This window comes from Gigantopelta aegis, chromosome 4 (genome assembly GCF_016097555.1).
Source record: "Gigantopelta aegis isolate Gae_Host chromosome 4, Gae_host_genome, whole genome shotgun sequence".
Lineage (NCBI taxonomy): Eukaryota > Metazoa > Mollusca > Gastropoda > Neomphalida > Peltospiridae > Gigantopelta > Gigantopelta aegis.
The window spans coordinates 69,683,776-69,711,571 of NC_054702.1; the positions used below are offsets into that span (position 1 = coordinate 69,683,776).

General features: G+C 36.7%; 1 protein-coding gene across 5 annotated transcripts; it reads right to left on the reverse strand.

The window, feature by feature from the left end:
- Positions 1–2,762: 2,762 nt before the first annotated feature.
- LOC121372224 lies at positions 2,763–25,216 on the reverse strand. 5 transcript variants are annotated; one of them, XR_005957900.1, is made up of 4 exons: positions 23,162–23,302; positions 20,698–20,796; positions 7,216–7,413; positions 2,763–3,150 (listed from the first exon to the last, which is right to left on the reverse strand). XR_005957900.1 is itself a non-coding variant. In XM_041498513.1 (3 exons), the coding sequence occupies exons 1-3, from the start codon at positions 25,199–25,201 to the stop codon at positions 3,039–3,041; spliced, it is 342 nt and encodes a 113-aa protein (XP_041354447.1). In that variant the 5' UTR covers positions 25,202–25,216; the 3' UTR covers positions 2,763–3,038. The 5 variants fall into 5 exon arrangements, 1 of the variants encoding a protein (XP_041354447.1); XR_005957901.1 differs by lacking the exons at positions 20,698–20,796; positions 23,162–23,302 and adding exons at positions 10,200–10,258; positions 18,231–18,384; XR_005957898.1 differs by lacking the exon at positions 20,698–20,796 and having other exon boundaries at positions 23,162–23,312.
- Positions 25,217–27,796: the final 2,580 nt, after the last annotated feature.

The following is a 27,796-nucleotide window of genomic DNA, read 5'->3' on the forward strand; positions in this document are numbered from 1 at the left end:
TTAATTATATTTTTTTTATTAAAAATGAAAACGCCCAGTACAGCGTTCGCCTGATGCGCGGACGGTTTAGGATCGACCCTGTCGGTGGGCCCAGTGGGCTACTTCTCGTTTCAAAGAGTGAACCACGACTGGTAAATCAAAGGCCGTGCTATCCTGTCCGTGGCATGGTGCATATAAAAGATCCATCGCTTCTGGAAAAATATGATTTATTAATCATCAGCTATTGGATGTCAAACATTTGGTAATTTAGGGAGCAAACCCGCTACATTTTTCCATTATTAGCAAGGGATCTTTTATATGCACCATCCCAGACAGGACAGCACATACCACGGCCTTTGGTATACTAGTAATGGTGGACTGGCTGGAACGAGAAATAGCCCAATGGGCTCACCGATGGGGATCGATCTTAGACCGACCGCGCATCAGCAGAGCGCTTTACCAACTGGCCCGTAAAGAAAATGTTGAATAACGGGAGTTTTATTGATTTGTATCACCTGATGAAATAGGATTTCAATTAGTTAACTAACTAAGTTAACTGTCGAGACTGGCAACAATTAAACAGTGATGCATCTAAACAGCCAATATTGCCAATATAGTACCGTAAGTATGATGCAGGTATGTCATGTGTCATCTGGAATAATGGGATTACACTTCGCTGAAAGACGGAAGGAATTTGTTGTACAATTTGTTAAGTTAATCTGATTTCTACATAATTACTATATGTAGCATAATGATAGGTTCAGACTACCAACTGTCATGCATATGCCGAAGTTGGCCAACTCGCCGATCTCTCGCTTTCTTCGACTGTCTAGTTGCTAGTCTGAGGGCTCTTACAACTTGTTTCTTGTCGTATACAACGATTAGTTGACAGAAGGAAAGAAATATTTGTTAATGACATCTCAGAGCATTTTAAAATTTCGATTATTTTGTGGAGAGAGAGAAAAAGAGAGAGATCAATATACAGACAGATAGAGACAGGTAGACAGGCAGACAGACACAGACAGAGAGACAGATAGCCAGACAGACAGAGAGATCAATATACAAACAGACAGAGAGACAGACAGAGAGAGAGAGACAGACAGACAGACAGACAGACAGACAGACAGAGAGAGAGAGAGAGAGAGAGAGAGAGAGAGAGAGAGAGAGAGAGAGAGAGAGAGAGAGAGAGAGAGAGAGAGAGAGAGAGAGAGAGATCAATATACAAACAGACACAGACAGACAGAGAGAGATAATATACAGACAGACAGAGAGACAGAGAGATAATATACAGACAGAGAGAGAGAGAGAGAGAGAGAGAGAGAGAGAGAGAGAGAGAGAGAGAGAGAGAGAGAGAGAGAGAGAGAGAGAGAGAGAGAGAGAGAGAGAGATCAATATACAAACAGACAGACAGACAGAGAGAGATAATATACAGACAGACAGAGAGACAGAGAGATAATATACAGACAGACAGAGAGAGAGAGAGAGAGAGAGAGAGAGAGAGAGAGAGAGAGAGAGAGAGAGAGAGAGAGAGAGAGAGAGAGAGAGAGAGAGACGAGACGAGACGAGACGAGACGAGACGAGACGAGACGAGACGAGACGAGACGAGACGAGACGAGACGAGACAGTGACAGTGACAGTGACAGTGTCAGTGACAGTGACAGTGACAGTGACAGTGACAGTGATAGCGAGAAGAGAGAAATGGTACAAGACAAGATTGCCATTACTAGTCTATTGTCATAAACCAATGCCTCACGACTGGTGTATCAAAAACCGTTGAATGTCTGTGGTAAAGTGCATATAAAAAAGCCGTTGCTGCTAATGAAAAAAGTCAGCGTGTTTCTTCTAAAAACACGTGCCAAAATTACCCAATGTTTGACATCCAGTGACCGATGATCATTGAATCAATGTATTCTAGTGGTGTCGTTAAACACAACAAACTTGACGGAGCAGTGATTAAGCCAGTACTTTAAGTCTCACTATAACTCAGCAGTCAGTGGCCTGGTAAGGACGGCGAGTGATCGCAATTTGTTCACCTAATGTGATATGATACGATGGTACCAGTCAAACTGTTCGCAAGCACTCGGTTTCCTGAATACACATGTATAAGCCACTTTTGTCCATTTGCGTGAACCGAGGAATTGGAGCGAAACTTATAAAAAATAATAAAATTAAAATTCATATAAAAACATATTATTCAGTTTTAAACACATACCAATTAAATAACTTTTTTGGGGGGTATAAATTTCAATGTAAATAAAACTTTTCTTTACAAATTACCATCATATTGCATAGGTTAATAGAACAGCCAAAGTACTGCATTTCCGTGTGCTGCATTATTGATTATTTCAGTGAAAGTGCAAAGTGAAACTGCATACATTGGCTGTTCTAGCATTTTGTCTTCACCCCAGTATTAAAAATGATATTTAATCTATATAATTTGATGATAATTTGTTAAGAAACTTGTTTTTATTTACATAGGCATTTAAAAAAAATAAAAATTGATTTGGTATGGATTTAAAACTTAATAATAAAATATTGTTATACGCATTTTAAGTTTATTCATTGCAGAGTTACATGGCAATTCATCGGTCTCCTTTTGACGCAAACGAACTATACACAAGTTTTTCTCTCAGAAGCCAGGACAATTTTACCACCCATTTTAATTGTTTTCTAAAAAAAACCCAGTTCTTAACAAACACACACACACACACACGCACACACGCAAGCACGCACGCATGCATGCATATACACACACACACACAGAAAACAACAGAAAAATTAAATGAAAATTCATATTTTATTGTTGTTGTTAATAATTCAAGACATTGTTTAAAATTCTTTTTATTTCATAAAAATGTATTTGTCACAATAATATGTATTCCATCAATATACAGGTTGCAGAGAAATACAAACGAAAACACATTTTCCAATTTGGTTTCATAAGAGACGGTAAAACCTTTTTTAAAAAAAAACAATTTAGTTAGTTAGTTTAGAAAAGAGTTAGAAATAAACGTTCTCGTTAAGGACAGTACTCTATGAGTTCCTGTAATGAGCACTGGTTAAAACAGCACTCGCAGGTTGCGGTGGCCCCGCTTCGTTTCTCGAGATATTCCATGGCGGTTTTCTTTTCCAAAATTATTCTTTTCAGTCTGCTTATTGCGGTCAATGGATCTGCAAATAAATAAATAAATAAATAAATAAATAATAATAATAATACGAAATACAACATAATAATAATAATAATAATAATAATAATAATAATAATAATAATAAATACAACATACTACTACTACTAATAAATACAATATAATAATAATAATTTAAAAAAAATTAAAAATAATAATGGTTAATTGACTTTAAAATAATCAAATAGAAGTCTTTCCTAAAAAAAAAACCCGAGACAACCTTCCCCATAAAAAAATAACAAAACAAACACACACGCACTCACACACACACACACTCACACACACACGCACACACACACGCGCGCGCACGCACGCACGCACACACACACACACACACGCCACCATCACAGCAACAACAACTATAATTGTAAATATTATATTGTAGTGATTTAAACGGGGTTTACTTTCATACACATTGCACTGAAACTTCGTGCTTTGCATTCACATCCACGTCTGGTTGTGTTATGTACAGCCCTGTTTATAGGAAAGTGTAGAATAGTACACCGTTAGATGTCATATATTTTACATCGAGTTGTTTGAAAACGCATCTAATAAGCAAACGCGTCTTGGTGACGTTTTAAATCAAACACCTGTACGATAAATGGTATCTGACTAATATCATTCTAATTTTTTAGGCATCCCCAAATGAAAAAGAAAAAAGGCTAAACATTTTAAAAATACAACTACATGTATTTTATAGCACATTAAACAAACGCCTCAGAGCAATCAGTTTCATTTGTGATAATTTCATTGACGTCCGGGTCATTATTGTGGAGCGGCAAGTCAGATGTATTCAAAGCAAACTCCCACACGTATGCGAAACATAGAGGTTATTACCCTCGTATTTCGGTATCGTCAATATCATATGTTAGGAATACATTATTTTTATTCCTAATATATGATATTGACGATACCGAAACACACGAGGGTAATAATCTGTTTATCATATAATCTCAAACTTAATACACCGTGTTTTTATAAACTGTGTACTCAACTTTAATTTCAGTTCGCCATTACTCGATATTCAAATAATAGCGTATAAATTCGTGACTTTGAATCTTTTTGAATGGAAACGAACATTTGGTAATTTTGACATATAGTCTCAAGAGAGGAAATCCGCCCCATTTTTCCATTAGTAGCAAGGGATCTGTTATATGCATCATTCCACAGACAGGATAGCACATACCACGGCCTTTAATATTAATATACAAGTCGTAGTGCACTGGCTAGAACGAGATATAGCCCAATGGGCCCACTGACGGGGATCGATCCCAAACCGACCGCGCATCAAGCGAGCGCTTTACCACTGGGCTACATCCCGCCCACGATAATTATGAATGTAGAGTTCAGCCAGACCGAGCAGGAAAACGTCCGCTAGACTGGTTTATACGCTGGACGTTAAACCAAATGGTCATGTTGAGAACCAATCAAATACTTCGCGAACATTAGTTAAACGTTTGCTCCTGAACTTGGGACTAGTGTGTCGTCGTAGTACGTTTGCTTACATATCAATAAAGGTAGTGCCATGATCTGATAAATTTACATCTAATGTGCAAAGTTATCAAATGCTGAAAGTATATGATATGAAAAATATCACATACTGTTATTACACTGGATACGCTATCAATTATATGATAAAACAGAAATATCACATAGTATTGTCTCCAACGGGTGTCTAAGAAGTATAAGGTAATCCTTTCCTGCAGAACGATAATTAGTTTTACTAAGGGGCGAAAATGATTTATTTTCACTTACTTTCTACATTAAGAACAATATTTATACCATGTCACACCAAACAGCCATACTGAAAATGAGCGACTTCATATTATTACTAAACTTTCTACTATAATTGCTGTAAAAGGACATCATCTAATAACTAATTACAATCTGACCATGCAACATTAATTTGACAAATACAGATATAAGAAGCGAACAAGCGGATATATTACTGGAATAAGATCTTGAACCAGACGTGCGTGAATAAATAATGTATTCTTTCCGGTGATTAGCGAAACCTGAACTAAGATGCAACGCCCACTGGAAATACAATTTGTTTTCGTATTGCAGTTTATTGATATCTGTACATGTGCATTGTGATGTACGAATTGCAATGTTTTTGCTGAATTTGTGAAAAATGAAAACAATTGGTTGTTATAAGAATATTTTCATTAATTGTTAAATTGTTGCGTTGAAAATATACGCCTGCACGGCCGACTTAAAGGCCAATTTATCGAAGTTACTGACTCTGTTTTTATGGTCTGATCATAGCGATTATTTTTGTCTTTTTACTTCATTGTGTCTTTCATGAATGTGATTCTTTTGTAGCTCTCTACACTATTTTTATTAATAATTTTAGAATTTTAAATGGATGTTGGTCATCATATATCTTGATTTTAACGCTCAAAAGCCAATGTTGTTTTGTTTAGTTGTTTTTGTGGGGTGCCGTTAAATAGTCATTTATCGTCTTCAGATTAGCATAACATGTATTTTGAGTTACTACAAACACCGGGCAACCATTCATCGTCATCTAATTAGCATAATATGTAATTTGAGTTACTACAAACACCGGGCAACCATTCATCGTCATCTAATTAGCATAATATGTATTTTGAGTTACAACAAACACCGGGCAACAACTGATAATTTACGCATAACTGAACAGTAATGCTAGAATCAGACTACCAACTATCACGACGAAGTTGGCGAACTCGCCGATTTCTCAACTTCTAGCACTGTACAGTTGCTAGTCTTAGCACTCTTGCAACTCGATTCTCGTCATATACAACTCCTACAGCCGATTAGTTGTTAATCTGAGCGCACCGGTCGTAAGTCGAGAATTGGGCAAATTACAACGCAACTGTCGAGTTGGCCAGCACCGTCGAGACAGTTGATGGTAGTACTAAACCAAATAACTTCCGGCTGGGTCAAAGTTCGAGGTGCACTTTTGACAGAGCAGTTAATACCACAAGTCCTGTGATTTGTGATAAATGTGAGTGTGCTGGTTGTAAAAACATAAATTACTTTGATCTGGGCAAAACATGTATGCAATTATATTTCATCTAGTACCACTGTGTTAAGTAGACTTGAGCTTGAAACATGTATGGGGTACCTATAAAAAATGTAACATAATTTTGTGAGGAACTAGAGTAGTCATAGACGCCACCCGTTATATCTGAAATAAGCAGCATGACCCCCAATTTTGTTTCTGATTCACTTTAAGGGTAAGTGGTGATAGTATTTATATATATGGTGTATATATCGATTTTCACGCTGCAGTTAGGAGGTTTAGCCACATATATTACTATTGTAGTCTATGGGATATGATTTTGTGATATACACTCTGACAGCTCGTGACAAGTGAACATATTTCACTCGTCACATAAATTTGATAATAACTGGTAACTCGTTAATTATTCTCAAAATATGTCTCAAAACCTATATACTTTTTTGTATCCTCTTGTTTGAAGGAAGGAATGTTTTATTTGACAACGCACTCAACATATTATTTACGGCTATAATGACACAGAAAACCCACTGTTGCCGCTCCACGGGCTACTCGTTTCGATTAGCAGAAAGAGATCTTTTATATGCACTATCCCACAGACGGAATAGGACATAGCATTGTCTTTGTTATGCTAGGGGCGGGAGGTAGCCCAGTGGTAAAGCGCACGCCTGATGCGCTCTCGGTCTAGGATTAACCTCTATCGGTGGGTCCATTGGGCTATTCCTCGTTCCAACCAGTACACCACGACTGATATATCAAAGGCCGCGGTATGTGCTATCCAGTCTGTGGGATGGTGCATATAAAAGATCCCTTGCTACTAATTGAAAAATGTAGCGAGTTTCCTCTCTATGACTGTGTCAACATGACCATATGTTTGACATCCAATAGACGATGATTAATAAATCAATGTGCCCTAGAGGTGTCGTTAACCAAAGCAGACGTGTTTGTTATTATACCAATATTTGGACCCTGGCTGCAACCAAAACTCTCCCCCCCCCTCCCCCCAATTGGCCCTAGCAAAGTTGGACTGAACTTGTTGTTTCGTACCGCTTCGTATTAGTCGTCTGTGACATAAACTGTCCAGGGTGTTGGTGAAGGAGTCGCCACAGAGTCCGTTGACGTGCACCCGTCTTAACGACATCGTGTTGCAGACTCGGGGACTTCCACCTGACCTGACCATCAAGGGGAACACGCCGAGAAGAAGCACGACAACAGACACCACTGATCCTTTCATTATATGTTAACCTGCAACACAAACATACAGTCAAAACTAGATTAAAGCTTCAAGCCAAATCATTATATGTTAGCCTGCAACACAAACATACAGTCAAAACTAGATTAAAGTAAACTTGTTAAAGCTTCAAGCCAAATCATTATATGTTAGCCTGCAACACAAACATACAGTCAAAACTAGATTAAAGTTAACTTGTTAAAGCTTCAAGCCAAATCATTATATGTTAGCCTGCAACACAAACATACAGTCAAAACTAGATTAAAGTTAACTTGTTAAAGCTTCAAGCCAAATCATTATATGTTAGCCTGCAACACAAACATACAGTCAAAACTAGATTAAAGTAAACTTGTTAAAGCTTCAAGCCAAATCATTATATGTTAGCCTGCAACACAAACATACAGTCAAAACTAGATTAAAGTAAACTTGTTAAAGCTTCAAGCCAAGTCATTATATATTAGCCTGCAACACAAACATACAGTCAAAACTAGATTAAAGTAAACTTGTTAAAGCTTCAAGCCAAATCATTATATGTTAGCCTGCAACACAAACATACAGTCAAAACTAGATTAAAGTAAACTTGTTAAAGCTTCAAGCCAAATCATTATATGTTAGCCTGCAACACAAACATACAGTCAAAACTAGATTAAAGTAAACTTGTTAAAGCTTCAAACCAAATCATTATATGTTAGCCTGCAACACAAACATACAGTCAAAACTAGATTAAAGTAAACTTGTTAAAGCTTCAAACCAAATCATTATATGTTAGCCTGCAACACAAACATACAGTCAAAACTAGATTAAAGTAAACTTGTTAAAGCTTCAAGCCAAGTCATTATATGTTAGCCTGCAACACAAACATACAGTAAAAACTAGATTAAAGTAAACTTGTTAAAGCTTCAAGCCAAGTCATTATATGTTAGCCTGCAACACAAACATACAGTAAAAACTAGATTAAAGTTAACTTGTTAAAGCTTCAAGCCAAATCATTATATGTTAGCCTGCAACACAAACATACAGTCAACACTAGATTAAAGTAAACTTGTTAAAGCTTCAAGCCAAATCATTATATGTTAGCCTGCAACACAAACATACAGTCAAAACTAGATTAAAGTAAACTTGTTAAAGCTTCAAGCCAAATCATTATATGTTAGCCTGCAACACAAACATACAGTCAAAACTAGATTAAAGTAAACTTGTTAAAGCTTCAAGCCAAGTCATTATATATTAGCCTGCAACACAAACATACAGTCAAAACTAGATTAAAGTAAACTTGTTAAAGCTTCAAGCCAAATCATTATATGTTAGCCTGCAACACAAACATACAGTCAAAACTAGATTAAAGTAAACTTGTTAAAGCTTCAAGCCAAGTCATTATATGTTAGCCTGCAACACAAACATACAGTCAAAACTAGATTAAAGTAAACTTGTTAAAGCTTCAAGCCAAATCATTATATGTTAGCCTGCAACACAAACATACAGTCAAAACTAGATTAAAGTAAACTTGTTAAAGCTTCAAGCCAAATCATTATATGTTAGCCTGCAACACAAACATACAGTCAAAACTAGATTAAAGTAAACTTGTTAAAGCTTCAAACCAAATCATTATATGTTAGCCTGCAACACAAACATACAGTCAAAACTAGATTAACTTGTTAAAGCTTCAAGCCAAATCATTATATGTTAGCCTGCAACACAAACATACAGTCAAAACTAGATTAAAGTAAACTTGTTAAAGCTTCAAACCAAATCATTATATGTTAGCCTGCAACACAAACATACAGTCAAAACTAGATTAAAGTAAACTTGTTAAAGCTTCAAACCAAATCATTATATGTTAGCCTGCAACACAAACATACAGTCAAAACTAGATTAAAGCCGCACACCCTAGTTCCATCCAGCGAAAAATAAATTATAATTTGATTAATCTACAAACCTGTAACACACTTAGATCACGTTTTTATCAAATGGAGTGAAAAAGCAGGTTTTATATCGATAAATACCATGGGAATCCCCATGTCCCAATTACTTGAAATAATTTTGAAAGTTTGTATTCTGATGTCACCGGTAGATGTCGCTCGAAGCACAACAGTGCCTACGTCACGACAAAGTTCACAGACTTGGGGTGCGTTCTTTTCACCTCTCCTGGACATGTTCCAAATGTTCTGTCCTGGTTGTATCCCCTCTCCAAATATCGTAGGACTTAGCAAATTTATTGGTTTTAAGGGTTTGTAACGTTTTGTATTAAGATACTTACTTGTCTGAACTTTGTTGTTACTGAAAATGTTCATGAACTGTGAAGAAAAATCTCACAAATGAACAACAACAAATCGGATGTTGAAACTTGATTGCGCGAACCGTGCACGAGAAAACAAATCGAACCAAAATGATAACGGTCACGTGGTATACCAACGTCTGTGACATTGAAATGGAAATATCCCGCCTAAAAATAGATTAGACTTTGTCTGCTCAACGATTTTTTCTCAAACGTGCGTCCGTTTTTCAGAAATACGAAAAATGCATTTTGTGGTATTACAAACACCAGGATTACCAGGATTACCAAAAAACACTTCAAGTGAATGGAAATGTATATTCTAAATAATAAACGGTACGTAAAGTGCAATTTTATTTGTGAAAAAATGGGTTTAATAGCGAAAAACAATGCCGTAATGGTTAACAACTAGCTGTAACTAGGGTGTGTCCGTTTAAAGTAAACTTATTACAGCTTCAAGCCAAGACATTATATGTTAGCCTGCAAAACAAACATACAGTAAAAACTAGATTAAAGTAACCTTCCTACGTGCAAGAAATGTGTTAGTAAACTTGTTTAGGTTTCAAGCCCAGTCATTATATGTTATCCTGCAAAAGACAAAATAGTCAAAATTAAATTAAAGTAAATTCCGTTCGTGCATGAGATGTCAGTAAATCTGTTAAGGTTTCACGCCAAGACATTATATGTTAGACTGAAAAACAAACATTATATTTAAAAAAAGTTCATACATGCATAAAATATGTTAGTAAATCTGATAAAGTTTCAAGTCAAGTCGTTATATGTTAGCCTGCAAAACAAAAATACAGTCACAATTAAATTAAATTTTAAATTCCTTTCGTGAATGGAATATGTTAGTAAATATGATAAAGCTTCAAGTCAAATCGTTATATGTTAGCCTGCAAAATAAAAATAAAACCGAAATTTATTTTAACATGTAACGTGCATGAAATAATATGTTAGTAAATCTGTTAAAACTTCAAGCTTCGTGACCCTGGATATATAACACAATCGTCAAAAAGATTCTACTGTAAAGAAAAAGTTAATTACAAAGAAAAACCCGTTAAGGCTGTAATATTAAATAAATCAAAATTCTATGCACGAATCTTTTCATAAATTACGTCATTCGTCAGTATCCTTTAGCTGACATCGTTAATCTAGGTCAAAAAAAAAATACTGTTTGCTATTTCAGTGCTTAAAAGTCGTTCTACAGTGGGAATTAGTACAATACATTTAATTTATGATAACTTTTTTAAACTGTTGGGAAATGACTTGTATATGTATGAAGGCCTTGGGCCCCGTTCCACGAACCGATCTTAGCGCTAAGATTACCGTAAGTGCATATGTTAGCTGTGCAGTTACGGTGATCTTAGGGCTAAAATCGCTTCGTGGAACGGGGCCCTGGACCATAGAAGACGAGAGTGAAAGCATACGACTGTAGTAAAACTGTTGGCCGTAGCTTTGTATCAATAAATCTGAACAACAAAACCGTAATGCACTGTCAGGTTCGTATCTCTGCACAATGCAGAATCCAATGGACATTTGGTAAATAGTGGTTGATTCTACGAATCTCTAACCTAGTGCCTCGTCAATAGGACAGCCAGTTTCAAGGAGATCCCTTACTGGAGATTTCATCCCTCTTAAGTCTTGCACGGCCACTCTCAGACTAGTTTGCTAAGTCAAAACTAGCACCAGATAGGTCTCATTATAATACGTACAGCTGTGGTGACATGCACTCATGAATCACTGTCATAACAGTGATGATAGCAGGTGTTCGCGAAAGGTGAGAAAGAATGCTGCAGTTTGAAGAGGTGATATTGCAACGTTAAATAAAACACCCACATCCTCCTATACCTACCTACATCACAAAATCCTAAAATGAAAAGGAAAGGGCCAAATCAATTAACGAAGTAAATTAAAAGAAAGAATCCTAGAACGTTGACGTGAAAAGTAAACACCTCCAAGAAAATAAGAAATACTAGCATCGGTATTACGAAGTTAATACTTCTTGTAAGTAGTCGGACGTTATGAGTCATCACGATTACTATATATATATATATATATATATATATATATATATATATATATATATATACATGTATATATATACAATTGAGGTTTAAGAACACTCTCCATGGCGGGTAACTCAGCTGACCGGGCTGTCTGTCTGTACAATACAATCCAATCCAATCCAATCCAATCCAATACAACGTAATATAACGTAATACAATGTAATACAATGCAATGTAATACAATACAATACATACAATACAATACAATCCAATCTTTATTGCAACCTTTGTATGTCACAAGCACGGCGGAAGCAAGTAGATATAGGGGGGAGAGGGGCTGACTGAGATCGAGGTTGCAAAGCAAAGTTTCTAGGGGCTTCGGGGTTATGTTCACTCGTAATATTTTGAAAACTAGATGTCCTCAATTGCAATTTCCTGCATTCTACAAATAAACCATAGTTTGACACCCAATAGCCGATGTATTTTTCGTGCTGGGTTGTCGTTAAACATTAATTCATTCATTCTACAAATAAAATTAATCTCTGCCTTAAGATTTAATACCAATAATATTTTTGATTTATAATTATTGTGGGGCTAAAGACCCCCGCCACTGCTCCGCCGTGCCTGTCTCAAGGACAGAGGTTTATTGGTTTTCTGAGAGAGGATATCCGCTGATAGAGATGACACATTTTACAAGATGTTTTAATATATGCAATTTCATTTCTCTAACTGTGGGTTCTGTATACAGGCTAAACTAACCATACGTACTTGTGTGCAGAAATGACAAATCTGAATTGTCCTCTGTAGACAAGTGACTGCAATACAAGATTTATTGTAATGCTGTTTTCACTGTAGTCCGTTTGCATCAAAAGGGATATATTGATTTATCCATCATCGGTTATTGGATGTCAAACATTTGGTCATTTTGATCTATAGTCTTAGAGAGGAAACCCGCTACATTTTTCCATTAGTAGTAAGGGATCTTTTATATGCTCCATCCCACAGACAGGATAGCAAATAACACGGCCTTTGACATACCAGTCGTGGTGCACTGGCTGGAACGAGAAATAGCGTCAAAAGGGAACCGATGCACTATAAACTAAATAAAGCTAAAATTCCTATAAACGGCATATTATTAAGTTTTAAACCCATACCAACTGTCACCAAAAAAACCAAACAAAAACAAAACAAACATTATATGTAAATAAAAAGATTTCTTACAAATTACTATCAAATTATGTAGATTAAATATCATTTTTATACAGGGGTGAAGACAAAATGCTAGAACAGCCAAGATATGCAGCTTCATCTGTTATTTATGAAGAAATCGATAATGCAGTACACAAAGACTAAAGGTAGCATTGCGCGTGCTTTACCTTGGCTTTTCTATCAATTGCCTTCATACCTGAATAAAAAACAAACAAAAAAAAACAAAACAAATGTAACCAATGTAATTTAATTGTAAGTTGCAAAGAAACGTTTTTTAATTAACACTGATGTTTTTGTTTTTAATTTAATTTTTTTTATTTGAGTTGGTATGGGTTTAAAACAATATGTTTTTAAATTCATTTAACTTTATTCACTATATTTAAGGATTGTCTTTTATTTCTTTTACATTCATCGGGGTATCAATAACAAAAGAATCATCCGCAAACTGTGTGAATCGGCAAAGCATAAGTTTGAGGATGAATTGTTTTGTTACTACGCAGATGAACGTAACAAAAATAACAGACAATCCTTATAATTAAATTTGTATCATACTTGCTAATAATTACACTAAAAGTTCATATTTTATTTTGAATTATTTTTTGGTTCTAAAACAATAACGCTCAAGAAAACAAATACCAATATTAAATGACATCATACAGATATGACATTCCCTGACGTTGTTATTTTTACAATGAACAAATGATGAAACTCGCGTTGCTGCGCCGAGACCAATGGGATGACGTTATATTGTAATGAATGTAACGGCAATTTAATCATAGTTGCATGCCAATTCATCATTCCCTTTTGACGCAAACGAACGCTCCTTCAGCCTCGTTATGAATTATGCTAATTGGAGAACGTCATTCATGGCCACACCATCTGAAAGCCCCAAGATACATGTCCATATACACACATTACACGTTCCCAATAATTGTTCGATGATATAACCAGGCAGTTAGAGAATAGCATACTTGCCGGATCTGCGAGTGCCACGTAATGACCAAGGCCTCTTAACCGATTACGAACATGGTTTCACATTAGAGAGACAATCACATTACGTCAGGTGCATATTATAATTTGCTTTTATGATGGTATCAAATTGAGGTCAACTACACGGACATTACCATTATGCGTTCAGCGACAGAGAACAAAAGTTAAAGTTTGTTTTGTTTAACGACACCACTAGAGCATTAATCATCGGCTATTGGATGTCAAACACTTGGTAATTTGTTTACATAGTCTTGGAGAGGAATTTGTTTTTCATCAATAGTAAGGGATCTTTTATATGCACCATCCCTCAGATAGGATAGCACATTCCACGGCCTTTGATATACCAGTCGTGGTGCACTGGAACCAGTGCACCACAACTGGATAAAGAACATGGTATGTGCTTTCCTGTCTGTGAGAAAGTGCGTATAAAAGATCCCTCGCTGCATTAGGAAAACTGTAATGGGTTTCCTCTGAAGACTACGAGCCAGAATTACTAAATGTTTGACATCCGAAAGCCGAAGATTACTTAACCAATGTGCTCTAATGGTGTCGTTAAACAAAACAAACATTAAACGGCTATGAGAATGTGTGGAATGCAATACAATGGCACGATTTGGCATCTATGTTCAGCGCTGGAATTAAGATGCATAATGCTATTTTACTGTATTCCTTAGTCTCATCGTCCTCTAGTGTAGGTGTCGGGCACTCGTGTCCGGGTCGAGTTTTGCCTTCGAGTATTCGAGTCTAATATGTTGGAGTAGTACGAATCAAATCACTTCACTGAAGTATATGCTTTTGTCAGGTGGCTGCGTTTTTATCATTAGTATTCCTTCAATAACAAATAATAATAATACAGTTCGTTTTGTTTAACGACACAACTAGAACACTGAATTATTATTCATCGACAATTGGATGTCACCAGAAGACGGCGGAAGTAGATTGGTCATGTGCTCCGAAAAGACGACACATCTATCACCAAAACTGCAGTGCGCTGGACCCCTGAAGGGAAAAGAAAGAGAGGACGTCCGAAAACAACATGGCGCCGAACAGTGGAAATAGAGATGAAGGAGACAGGACACAGTTGGGGTACCATCGAGAGACTGGAAAGGGATAGACTGGCGTAGAGGAACTTCGTCACTGCTCTAAATGCCACTAGGCATGACAGGAAATGATGATGATGATGATGAATTGGATGTCAAACATTTGGTCATTCTAAAATATAATCTTAGAGAGGAAACCCGCTATTTTTTTCATTAGTAGCAATGGATGTTTTATATGCACCAGCCCACAGATAGGATAACACAAAACACGGTCTTTGATATACCAGCCGTGGTGCATAAACAATGTAGACCCACTGACCCATCTTAGAATTATTACCTTTGTCTCAGGGCCTTAGCCACAAATTGTTCACTGAAGCATGGAAACTGTTGAATTTTTATATTGATGTTGCTCATCACTTTAGTTTTCTCTTTACCATAGTTTGACACCCACTAGCCGATGTATTTTCGTGCTGGGGTGTCGTTAAACATTCATTCATTCATTCTGAAGCATGGAACGGTGGTGGTTGTGTTAGTGTTAGTGGTAGTGGTGACAGCTGTGGTCAGTGCAAGGATTCGAACCCAGCACCCTCCAAATGACTTACAAGCCATTACATCATGGCGAACCGCAGAGCCGACACATCTAATGAAGAGCACGAAACCGCACGTCATTCAGAAGCGATGTTGTTTATGACGATGTATATCAGCGCGCATCACAACTAGCTGACACCGCGTGGTATACACACATTTGATAAAGGGCACGGTGCTGCAACATGATTCGCTAATGAGCAACATTGACGGAAATGCCATAACGCCTCTTAAGGATGTCAGTAACGACCGGAATAAGCACGGAAAATTGCACAATATGCGACAAATAGCAAACTATTGACAACGTTCTATTACACGAGTCCGAAATGGTAAGTTGAAGTTCAACGAACTAATGTTACTGATTGATCACAAGAGAAAAACTACAAAGGTTTTGTGGCGCTAGAGGCTCGCTTCACCATAGATTTCTGTGATTGAAACTTAATCATTATCTATGAAGGGTCCACATCTTCACGATCTTCACCATTAGTCCGTGAATGTTTACAAAGCAAATGACACCTACGACTACTACTACTACTACTACAACTGCTACTACTACTGCTGCTACTACTACTGCTGATGCTGCTACTACTATTACTACTATTACTACTACTACTACTACTACTACTACTACTACTACTACTACTACTGCTGCTGCTGCTACTACTACTACTACTACTGCTGCTGCAACTACTACTACTACTACTACTACTACTACTACTACTAAGGAAGGAAATGTTTTATTTAACAACGCACTCAACACATTTTATTTACGGTTATATAGCGTCGGACATATGGTTAAGGACCACACAGATATTGAGAGGAAACCCGCTATCGCCACTTCATGGGCTACTCTTTTCGATTAGCAGCAAGGGTTCTTTTATATGCACCATCTCACAGACAGGATAGCACATACCACGGCCTTTGATATACCAGTCGTGGTACTACTACTACTACTACCACCACTAGTACTACTATTGCTACTGATACTGCTACAACTACTACAATTAGTACTGCTACTATTGCTACTGCTATTACTATTATTATTATTACTACTACTACTACTACTACTACTACTACTACTACTACTGTACTACCAGAGAGAGAGAGAGAGAGAGAGAGAGAGAGAGAGAGAGAGAGAGAGAGAGAGAGAGGGAGAGGAAATAGGAGAGAGAGAGAGGGAGGGAGGGAGGGAGGGAGGTAGAAAGGAAACGTATATGCTACTCCAATCGAAAAAGCAGTAATGATATCTTATATATACACTTCCCATAGACAGTGTGAAACTGGTCGTTATTTAATCTTATATAATTATTTCAGAAATATTCTCTAGACGCTACTTCTATTCAGTTAAAAACAAGGGATGGTAGATATCCCCTTTTCCTTAGAAAGCGTAGCAGACACCATAGCACTTAATATGACAGTCGTTAAGCACATGTTGGGAGTAACGTAAAACCAACGGCACTTTTGAGTGCGCTGGCACGTCAGGTGATCGCTCTATCATTGAGATCAATCCCGCCCCCTCAGTGCTCTAAACAGCTATATATTTTATACACTATTTTACACCCAGCAGTCGCAGATTAAAATGATGAGTTTAGGTATTGATAAACGCGGATATCAATACAGGCGCGTGTGCAGGCATTTTAGTGAGGTAAGGGTCTATACTGGAGTCAACATTTATGGGGGGGGGGGGGGGGGAATTTGACAAAACAAATATTGCTAAGGGTGGGTGTGGGGGGGGGGATTCCACCTCCAAAACCCACCCTCTGCACACGAGCCTGCAATTATAGTTGAGTAAAAGTAAAAGTTTGTTTTGTTTAACGACACTACTAGATCACACTGAATAATTGATCATCGGCTATTTAACGTCAAACATCGGTAATTCTGACACGTAGTCATAGGAAGAAACCCGCTGGATATTACAGTTAGCAGCAAGGGATCTTTCATATGCACTTTTCCTCAAACAGGACAGCACATAGACTACTACGGATTTTGATACACCACTCTTGAGGCACTTGTTGGGACGCGAAAATCCCCCAAACCCCAATGGGTTTGCTCCTATGACCCAAATGCTTCAAGGGAACGCGCTCTATGAACTGAGTTAAATCCCGTCCATATTTGAGCGAAGTGCTGTTTGAATTGGTTTTACAAATGACAGATTACGTATACTGAAAAGAAATTGAAGGAAAAAAACCCCCAGAAACCCCCCCCCAAAAAAAACAACAACAACCCCACAACAACAACAACAAAAAACCAAGCAACAACAACAAAAAAACAACAACCCCAAAACGAAGAAGAAGATAAGAAGAAGAAAAGAAAAAGAACCCGCTAAACTCGGAAATGTGTCTTCTTCACCCGTCTCTGTCCTCAGATCTGCAATGTTGTCCTTAAAAGATGGCTTAATAAATATTCTTCCACATTACTAATACATATATACATGCCAGCAAAATACATTTCTGTTAAACAGTCGATACTAACAACAAAAAGTAGAAAATAATAACATACAAACCTTTAATTTGCACAAAATATGCATAGCAAAATTATTGTTGAAGGAAAAACAAAAACTAAACGTGATTATTAGAAAAGTGACAAAATTCCTGCAAAACAAACAATCACAACTTAAATTGCATATTATTATTATTATTATTTTACAAAATAAATAATCATTAACTTTTTTCGTAAATTTTTAACCAAATAATATGTCTGTAATAAAGAAACAAAAATATCCGCACCTCCTAAAAGCACTTCCTTGAACACTTGACGGACACTTGACGACAATGGATACAGTACGATAATAGATCCAAACTGTCTACCTTCCAGGTGGGTTTGTACTTTTAAAGTCTGTCAGTGACTCTTATTATCGCCTGCCGGCATCGTAGCCCGTCACTGACAGGTGAGAGAGAAAAAGATCTTACTTTTAGACCGCTCTATCCGTTACCGTGTAATTTATTACAGTCACCAAACTAGGCATCGATTTTGTCGCGACGTATCATTATTTTAGGTAGTCCCCCTGCCGCGCGCCCATTGGCTCGTCGTGTGGAATTCAATACAAGGTGAACGTCTTCAGGAACATCATGTTAACGACGTCATCGCATTGATTATATTTGAATACAGTGGGAGCACTTCAATATTTATCAATAATTTTATTACCGCTGCTGCTACTACTGCTATTGCTGCTACTACTGCTACTGCTGATAGAACTAGTAATAGTAGTAGTTGTAGTTGTAGTTGTACTACTACTACTACTACTACTACTACTACTACTACTACTACTACTACTACTACTACTACTGTCACTACTACTACTATCACTAATATTACTACTACTATTACTACTATCACTATCACAACTACTAATACTAATATCAGTAATTCTACTACTACCATCACTACTACTACTACTACTACTACTATCACTAATATTACTACTACTATTACTACTATCACTATCACAACTTCTAATACTAATATCAGTAATACTACTACTACCATCACTATTACTACTACCATCATTACTACTACTACCATCACTACTACTACTACTACTACTACCACCACTACCACCACTACTACTACTACCACTACTACTACTACTACTACTACTACTACTACTACTACTACTACTACTACCATCATTACTACTACTACTACTACTACTACTACTACTACTACTACTACTACTACTACTACCATCATTACTACTACTACTACTACTACTACTACTACTACTACTACTACTACCACCATTACTACTACTACTACTACTACTACCATCACTATTACTACTACCATCACTACTACTACTACTACCATCACTACTACTACTACTACTACTACCACCACTACCACCACTACTACTACTACTACTACTACCACCACCACCACTACTACTACTACTACTACTACTACCACCATTACTACTACTACTACTACTACTACTACTACTACTACTACTACTACCACTACTAGTATTAATATACTATTACTACTACCACTACTACTATGCTACTACTAAATATTACTACTACTACTATCACTACTACTACTACTATCACTAATATTACTACTACTATTACTACTACTATTACTACTATCACTATCACAACTACTAATACTAATATCAGTAATACTACTACTACCATCACTATTACTACTACCATCACTACTACTACTACTACCATCACTACTACTACTACTACTACCACCACTACCACCACTACTACTACTACTACCACCACCACTACTACTACTACTACTACTACCACCATTACTACTACTACTACTACTACTACTACTACTACTACCATCACTATTACTACTACCATCACTACTACTACTACTACCATCACTACTACTACTACTACTACCACCACTACTACTACTACTACTACTACCACCACTACTACTACTACTACTACTACTACTACTACTACTACTACCACCACCATTACTACTACTACTACTACTACTGCTACCACCATTACTACTACTACTACTACTACTACTACTGCTACTACTACTACTACCATTACTAGTATTAATATACTATTACTACTACCACTACTACTATGCTACTACTAAATATTACTACTACTACTATTACTACTACTACTACTATCACTAATATTACTACTACTATTACTACTATCACTATCACCACTACTAATACTAATATCAGTAATACTACTACTACCATCACTACTACTACTACTACCATCACTACTACTACTACTACTACCACCATTACTACTACTACTACTACTACTACTACTACTACTACCACCACTACTACTACTACCACCATTACTACTACTACTACTACTACTACTACTACTACCACCATTACTACTACTACTACTACTACTACCACCACCACTACTACTACTACTACTACTACTACCACCATTACTACTACTACTACTACTACTACTACTACTACTACCACCACCACCACTACTACTACTACTACTACCACCATTACTACTAATACTACTACTACTACTACTATTACTACTACTACTACTACTACTACTACTACTACCACCATTACTACTACTATTACTACTACTACTACTACCATCACTACTACTACTACTACCACCATTACTACTACTACTACTACTACTACTATTTTTACTGCTCCTACCCCTTTTACTGCTACTGGGGGCAGGATATAACTCAGTCGGTAGAGTACTCAACTGTAGTACTTGAATCGTAGGATCGAACTACTCCGGTGGACCCACTCTCCATCCCAACCAGTGCTGCACGATTGGTATGTGCTGTCATGTCTGTGGGAAACTGCCAATAAAATGTTTCCTCTTAGACTATATGTCAGAATTGTGAAATGTTAAACAAACTAATTATACTTCTACCGCTACTACTACCAGGGCTATATCTATCTTAACCAGCCACGAAATTTATAAAAGTGTGCCATTTTGGTTTAAAAGTGCCGTTTATCTGAAGACGTCACTATATAAAATAATACACACACATTAAAGTAGGTACCATTATCATCATTATCATTATTATTATCATCATCATCATCATCATCATCATCATCATCATCATCATCATCATCATCATCATCATCATTATTATTATTATTATTATTATATATCTCATATAACCATTCTATACACTAGTACTAGTAGTAAATTTACGTGCCTATATCTTTTCAAGGTTCAGGCACATCCATCACAAACCAAATCTCTGGTATGACCAGTGCTAAAGATTGAACCATATATGTTGAATGTATGCCATTGTGTATGATTCATATATGAAATAAACTATTTGAACTTGTATTACTATGCCCTAATGCTTTTTGTCGCTAAACAACTGCATCCCTAGTCATTTTAGTATGGAAAGGAATGATTGGATGTTTACTGACACCCCAGCACAAAACACATCGGTTATTTGGTGTCAAACAAATGTATATGATGATCAACATCAACATCAAAATTCTAAAATTCTTATTAAAGATAGCGCCAGAAACAAAATAATATGTAACCGAATTATTTAGAGCACCCCCCAAAAAAACCCCAAACACAACCCCCCAAAAAACAACAACAAAAAAAAACAACAAAACAAAAAAATAAATAAAAAACCCAACCCCCCCAAAAAACAACAACAACAAAAACAAAACCCCCCCCCCCCCCCCCCCCGAAAATGATACTTTTAAATCTAGATGGTTGTGTAAAGTGAACAATATTTTAGATCTAGCTGGTCTAAGCTATATTTGGTTAAACCAATTTTATATTAATGTCAATAGAAAATGTTTAGCACAAAAAATTGAAAGAATTTATCGCGATATGCATATACAGGAATGGAACAGTTCTCTAGAAAATTCACCAAAAGGTATCATTTATAGATTATTTAAAAATGAACATTCAAATGAACCATATCTAGACATACTCCCTTTGAAACGAAGAATTGTAATTACCAGATTTAGACTTGCTAACCACAGACTACCCGTTGAAATAGGAAGATGGACAATAGGTTGTATTGGTGACGAATTTCACTTATTTGAATGTAAAGCACTAAATGATATTAGAGTACTTTATTTATCTAATTATTATTATATACAGCCAAATGTAAAAAAATTAATATACTTTTTAATAAGCAGAGTAAACATGTATTAAAAAAACTATGTGATTACATTAAACAAGGTTTAACAAGAATGTGATCTAGAAATGAACGAGTACATGTATTTACTATATTATTTATTTATTATACTTTGTTCTTCAAATGTTATATGTATATGTTTGTAACTTGCTCACTTTGTAAATATTATATTATTATATTACCTCATGTACCATGTATATGATCTGAGTGAATAAAGAATTGAAAAGAAAACCTCCAACAACACCCTCTTAAACAAAATCCCACACACAAAAAACCACCCACACAAACAAAATGCATTCTGCGGCGTTACATACCGCTAAAGCAATACATGTCCTCTACCGGGCTCAACACATTTTCGTATATGATAAGTTCAAAAATGACTATATCGCTTAAAATTCAAACTTGATTTGTAACAGCACATGATAAAGCTATACATACAAAGTTCCAGCTCAATATAAAAAAAATTGTATCGTCTATGTTCAAGGGTCATAACTCTGTCAAAAATGGGTATATCACCATAAACGTGAACCGTGATCTGTAACAGAACGTGATGAAGTTGTACAAAAAAAATCAGCTCAATATCTCAAGGCATTGTGAAAAAACATCCGGAAAACTAAATGTGTGACGGACGGACGGACATATGGACAGATAGACAGACAGACAAATAGACAGAAGGATGGAGATGAAACCTATAATCCCCTCCGGTTGGACCAATAGGGGACTAAAAACCAGAGTTGAAAGTAAACAGCTGCGAAAGATCAACTAAAAATATCAAAAGTAAACTTTTCAAAAACACAAAAATAAATTAGTTCTGCTGCTATTACTTCCTATTATATTTATACAAAAACAACAGTTACTTCTACTGTACATCAACAACAACAACAACTACTACTACTACATCAACATCATCATTAACAATAAAAACAAAAACTCTACAACATCATTAACAACAACAAGAACAAAAACAACAACAACAACTACTACTACTACTACTACTTAAAACTACTACAGATTATAAAAATAGAATTTGATTTAAACTTACCTGTGTTTATATACCAATCTTTTTTTTTCTCACCCAGCTGACCCGTTAACAGGTTGTTAAAAAAGAAAATTGTAGCGAGTGCATCGCATGTATGTATACGAGTACACGAGAGTACGATCGAGTCAATGACAGTTTGTTTGGGAAGGGGGCAGGTGTTTTTCACGCTGACTGACACTGGAGTTTATGATAACAGTCCTTGAAAATTCTCCACACTGGGCAGCTCTGGCGACAAACACACGAACTTGCATAACTGACACTAGGACTTGAAAGAAGGATTAAGAGATTAGGAATGTAAAGGCTTTTTAAGCGCGTCTTAGCAAATCCAGTATGAGAAACATAACCGGCGTCGGTGGTGCTGTGGTTAAGCCACCAGACAGAAGGCTGGTAGGTACTGGGTTCGCAGCCCGGTACCGGCTCCCACCCAGAGCGAGTTTTAACGATTCAGACCACTACACCCTCTTCTCTCTCACTAACAACTAACGACTAATAACTAATCCACTATCCCGGACAGACAGCCCAGGACAGCATGCTTGAACATTAATTGGATATAAACAAAAAAATAAGTTGACATGAAATAAATGAAATGAGAAACATAAAAAAAAACAAGTGTTTTGTTTAACGACACCACTAGATCATATTGATTTATTAACAATCGGCTATCGGATGTCAAACATTTAGTATTTTTGAAATATAGTCTTAAAGAGGAAACCTTCTACGTTGTTTTTTTTCATCAGTATTAAGAGATATTTTATATTCACCATCCCACAGGCAGGATAGCACATACCATGGCCTTTAATATCTCAGTCGTGGTGTACTGACTGGAAGGAGAAGTAGCCCGACTGATCCACCGACGGGTATCGGTCCCAGACCGACCACATATTAGGCGAGTGCTTTACCGCTGGCCTCTAGAGAAACACAAGAAGACAACTTAAAGGGACAGACCCTAGTTTTTAAACATTAATTCACATGTTTCACTATTAGAGCCGTTTATCATCACTGAAATCAAACATTACTTATATTTTATTGTTTAGATAATCCATTTCCCTATAACCGAAGTGTTTCTGGTCATCCTGGTGTTTCTAATACCACAAAATGCATTTTTCATATTTTTGAAAACGCACGTGCGTCTGAGAGGTAACGATTGTGGAGTCGCATTTTAGCCTATTTTAAGGCTATTTTAACATCGCAGACTCTTGTTTCACTCTGTTGTACAGGTTTGTAAATCAATCAGTGACCATTTTTTACGGATTGAAATTAGGGTCTAGGTGAAAAATATACCTCAGTGTTTACAAACTAGGGTATGTCCCTTTAAGTCTACTGATACTAAATTGTATCCACTCATTTTTACAAACTCCGCTTCTGTATGCTGCCTACGTGGAATTTTGAAGGGAGTTTCCTGGTATGCTGCCAATGAGCATAATCAGCTATCACATAAATGTGTGGTTTGTTTTTATCAAAACATGACGTGTGTGTCATCGAGTGACCGGTGGATGAAAACACGGTGCACTGTTTCACACATCACAAACTTAAATCACAGCACGGCATGTTATATTTGCTGAATTTCATGAAATATCTTTCTCAAATTTCGGATAGGTGCTACCGATAGAGCTATTACTGACACCGTTGTACTACTTTAACCACCCATGGGGTACAATAGATTTTTGTATTTGATTACTGGGTAAATTGCAAACGTATAATGTAATTTTTATATTAGGTTAATCAGACTTTATATATTGTATTCTTTATTAGCCGTAAACATACAGTTTATAGGCATTATAAATATTTGTATATTATACACGTACAATAAATATTTCATTCAAAGAGAAAAGAAAGTTCACAGTGTATAAAAATATGCAACATAAAATATAATAATAATCATCAGTGTAATAAAACATTGTATGATACTCCACTTATATATATGAACTCTGCGTAGTTAACTCCTAGTAAATATCTGCACAGTGTTAATAGCTGCTTCACATTATTAATGAACAATAGCTGTAAAAATTACTTAAACTGGTATTCAGTCATAAAAATCTTCATGTGAACAGACAACAATCGTCAGTAAACGTGTACATGTTCAGCGGTAAAATCAGGCCTCTGTTCACTGAAATATAACATTCGCGAACTATTTGACTGGTCCCCGATTTCGTAATTTGATTCGACGAGAAGCGCATCAACGAGTCTCACAAACGCTTTTCCTGCTCTGGCAGATTTTCCCCCTGATTATTTGTAAATATGAATTTTACAACTTTCACATATGTATATATTTCACTGTTATATGTACATTAATTGATGTATTGTTACGCCCTCATGACTAATAAATGTACGTGAGTTATGAGGTCAATATCCATAACTATTTGTATCAATGTTTGCCTAATTTAACGCTAGCTATCTAAATCAGTCTGACTGTTAACTAAATATGCAAATAGCTGCTTCTTTCTTCAAAGACGGGAAACGTCACGCCAATATTACGTTTTTTAATAACATAAATTTAACACTGCTATAACGACCACCTCTTCTACACTGCCGCTTGACTTGAAACATTAACAGATTACAAACAGACCTTTAAGCAACACACTGTCTTAAGAATATTATTTTAATACAAACTGTGCCGACTGCTTAACACATGTTTTTCTGTATGTAGTAACTGATATAAAATTGTTTTTTGAATACCATAAAGTTAAAGTTTCTTTTCTTCAACAATACCAGTAGAACAGATTGATTTATTAACCTCAGCTATTGGATGCCAATAATTGGTAACTTTTACATATACATAGTCGTAAAGAGGAAACGCGCTACATTCTTTTCATTAGTAGCAAGAAATCAATTATATATGCACCATCCCAAACAGGACAGAATATACCACGGCATTTGATATACCAGTCGTGGTGCATTGGCTGGAACGGGAAATAGTGCAATTGGCCCATCGACGGGTATTGATCCTAGACCGACCAAGCCTCATACGAGCGCTTTACCACTAGACTACGTCCAGCCTACACTTGAGGTAGCAACAACATGATACGCAGTCACCCAGCCATCCATCTGGCACGTGCTTACGTCTTCTGAGGGTTCAAGAACGTCAGTCTTGGGCTTCCCGGCGGATGTGTCCAAGACAGGATGTCAAGCGGTAAAATTACGAACATGTCAAGTAAACTACGTAGGCGTATTAATATGTTGTTATTCGTCGCTCACCAGATCTTGAGCGGTCAGTGCAACAGTTACAGCACGTCATCCAGGTGCGGAAGCAGTATTTTTTCCAGGGAAGGGTTGCAGTGTTTAAACATGACACGTAGCGTATTCATGGAGGGGTTGCAGTGTTTAAACATGGCACCTACAGTATAATGGAGGGGTTGCAGTGTTTAAAATGGCAACTACTTTATTCATAGAGGGGTACAACGCTTAAAAAATGGCACCTACAGTATTCATGAAGGGGTGCACCTACAACATCAAAAGTACATAGCATGCATTATGGCAACATTCTCACAAAACACCAAGCTGACGAATATACTACATTTTCTCCAACTAATCACAAATTTATTTATTTATATTAATTTGCTGCACACTAGATTTTTCGGGGCACTTCGAGTTTCGAAGGGGGTTGGGTGCGTCTTTCAGCATCCTCCTCCTGGATCCGCGCCTGTTATTGGTACGAAGATCGTCTCGAAGAAAACAAACACGGACCAAGGTCGGCTGAATGTCCAATAGCATTGTCCCGTCTTGTCCTAATAGACTCGATGGAAGGAAGGAAGGACATGTTTTATTTAACGACGCACTCAACACATTTTATTTACCGTTATATGGCGTCGGACATATGGTTAAGGACCACACATATATGAGAGAGGAAACCCGCTGTTGCCACTTCATGGGCTACTCTTTTCCATTAGCAGCAAGGGATCTTTTATATGCACCATCCTACAGACAGGATAGTACATACCATCGCCTTTGTTAACCCAGTTGTGGAGCACTGGCTCGAACGAGAAAGAGCCCAATGGGCACACCGACGGGAATCGATCCTAGTTCGATCGCGCATCAGGCGAGCGCTGTACCACTGAGCTACGTCCCAAAACCAACTTAGTATATGATAATAAAAATACATGCAGACCCCCTCCCCCCCCCCCCCCCCCACCCCACCCACACACATTAATTAATACATTGAATACACTGTTTGAAAATTGCCTACCAAATAGACATTACTAGTTAACCTCTGATTACATGTGATAGAGTATAAAAATATGTGCTAAATGTCGTTTGGTGTGTTTTATTTCTGAAAATCCGTTACATCTGATGAACTCAGTACCGCGATAGGTCATGACATTTGAGTCTAATTTACTTACATTAATTCGAAATGGTGTTTGATTTTGGTTTAAAGTAGACTTCGTAATTAACGTTCACGTTTGATTTCTTCGTCAAAGAGTTGTCCAACATTGTCTGTTTGATCTTGTGGAACTATCAGACGACTTTTGATCATGGTTTCACGTGCGTGTGGTTGATTCATATACACGCAACTGGAACCATCTGGATCTTTTCACAATGAAAACCGTTGTTTACCTCCGATTAAAAAGACGCTGTGAATACTAACAGCAAGTTTCTTAACGGTAAATTTTAAACGACACCACTAGAGCACATTGACTTATT

Bases quoted from the DNA above. Each gene is read 5' to 3' on its own strand.
- LOC121372224 (XM_041498513.1), bottom strand. From the start codon at position 25,201: ATGAAGATTTTTATGACTGAATACCAGTTTAA. The intron at 7,414-25,169 runs GTAATTTTTACA...TTTGTGTTGCAG, and splicing joins ATGACTGAATACCAGTTTAA to GTTAACATATAATGAAAGGA. The intron at 3,151-7,215 runs GTACGAAACAAC...ATTTATTTGCAG, and splicing joins CAGACGACTAATACGAAGCG to ATCCATTGACCGCAATAAGC.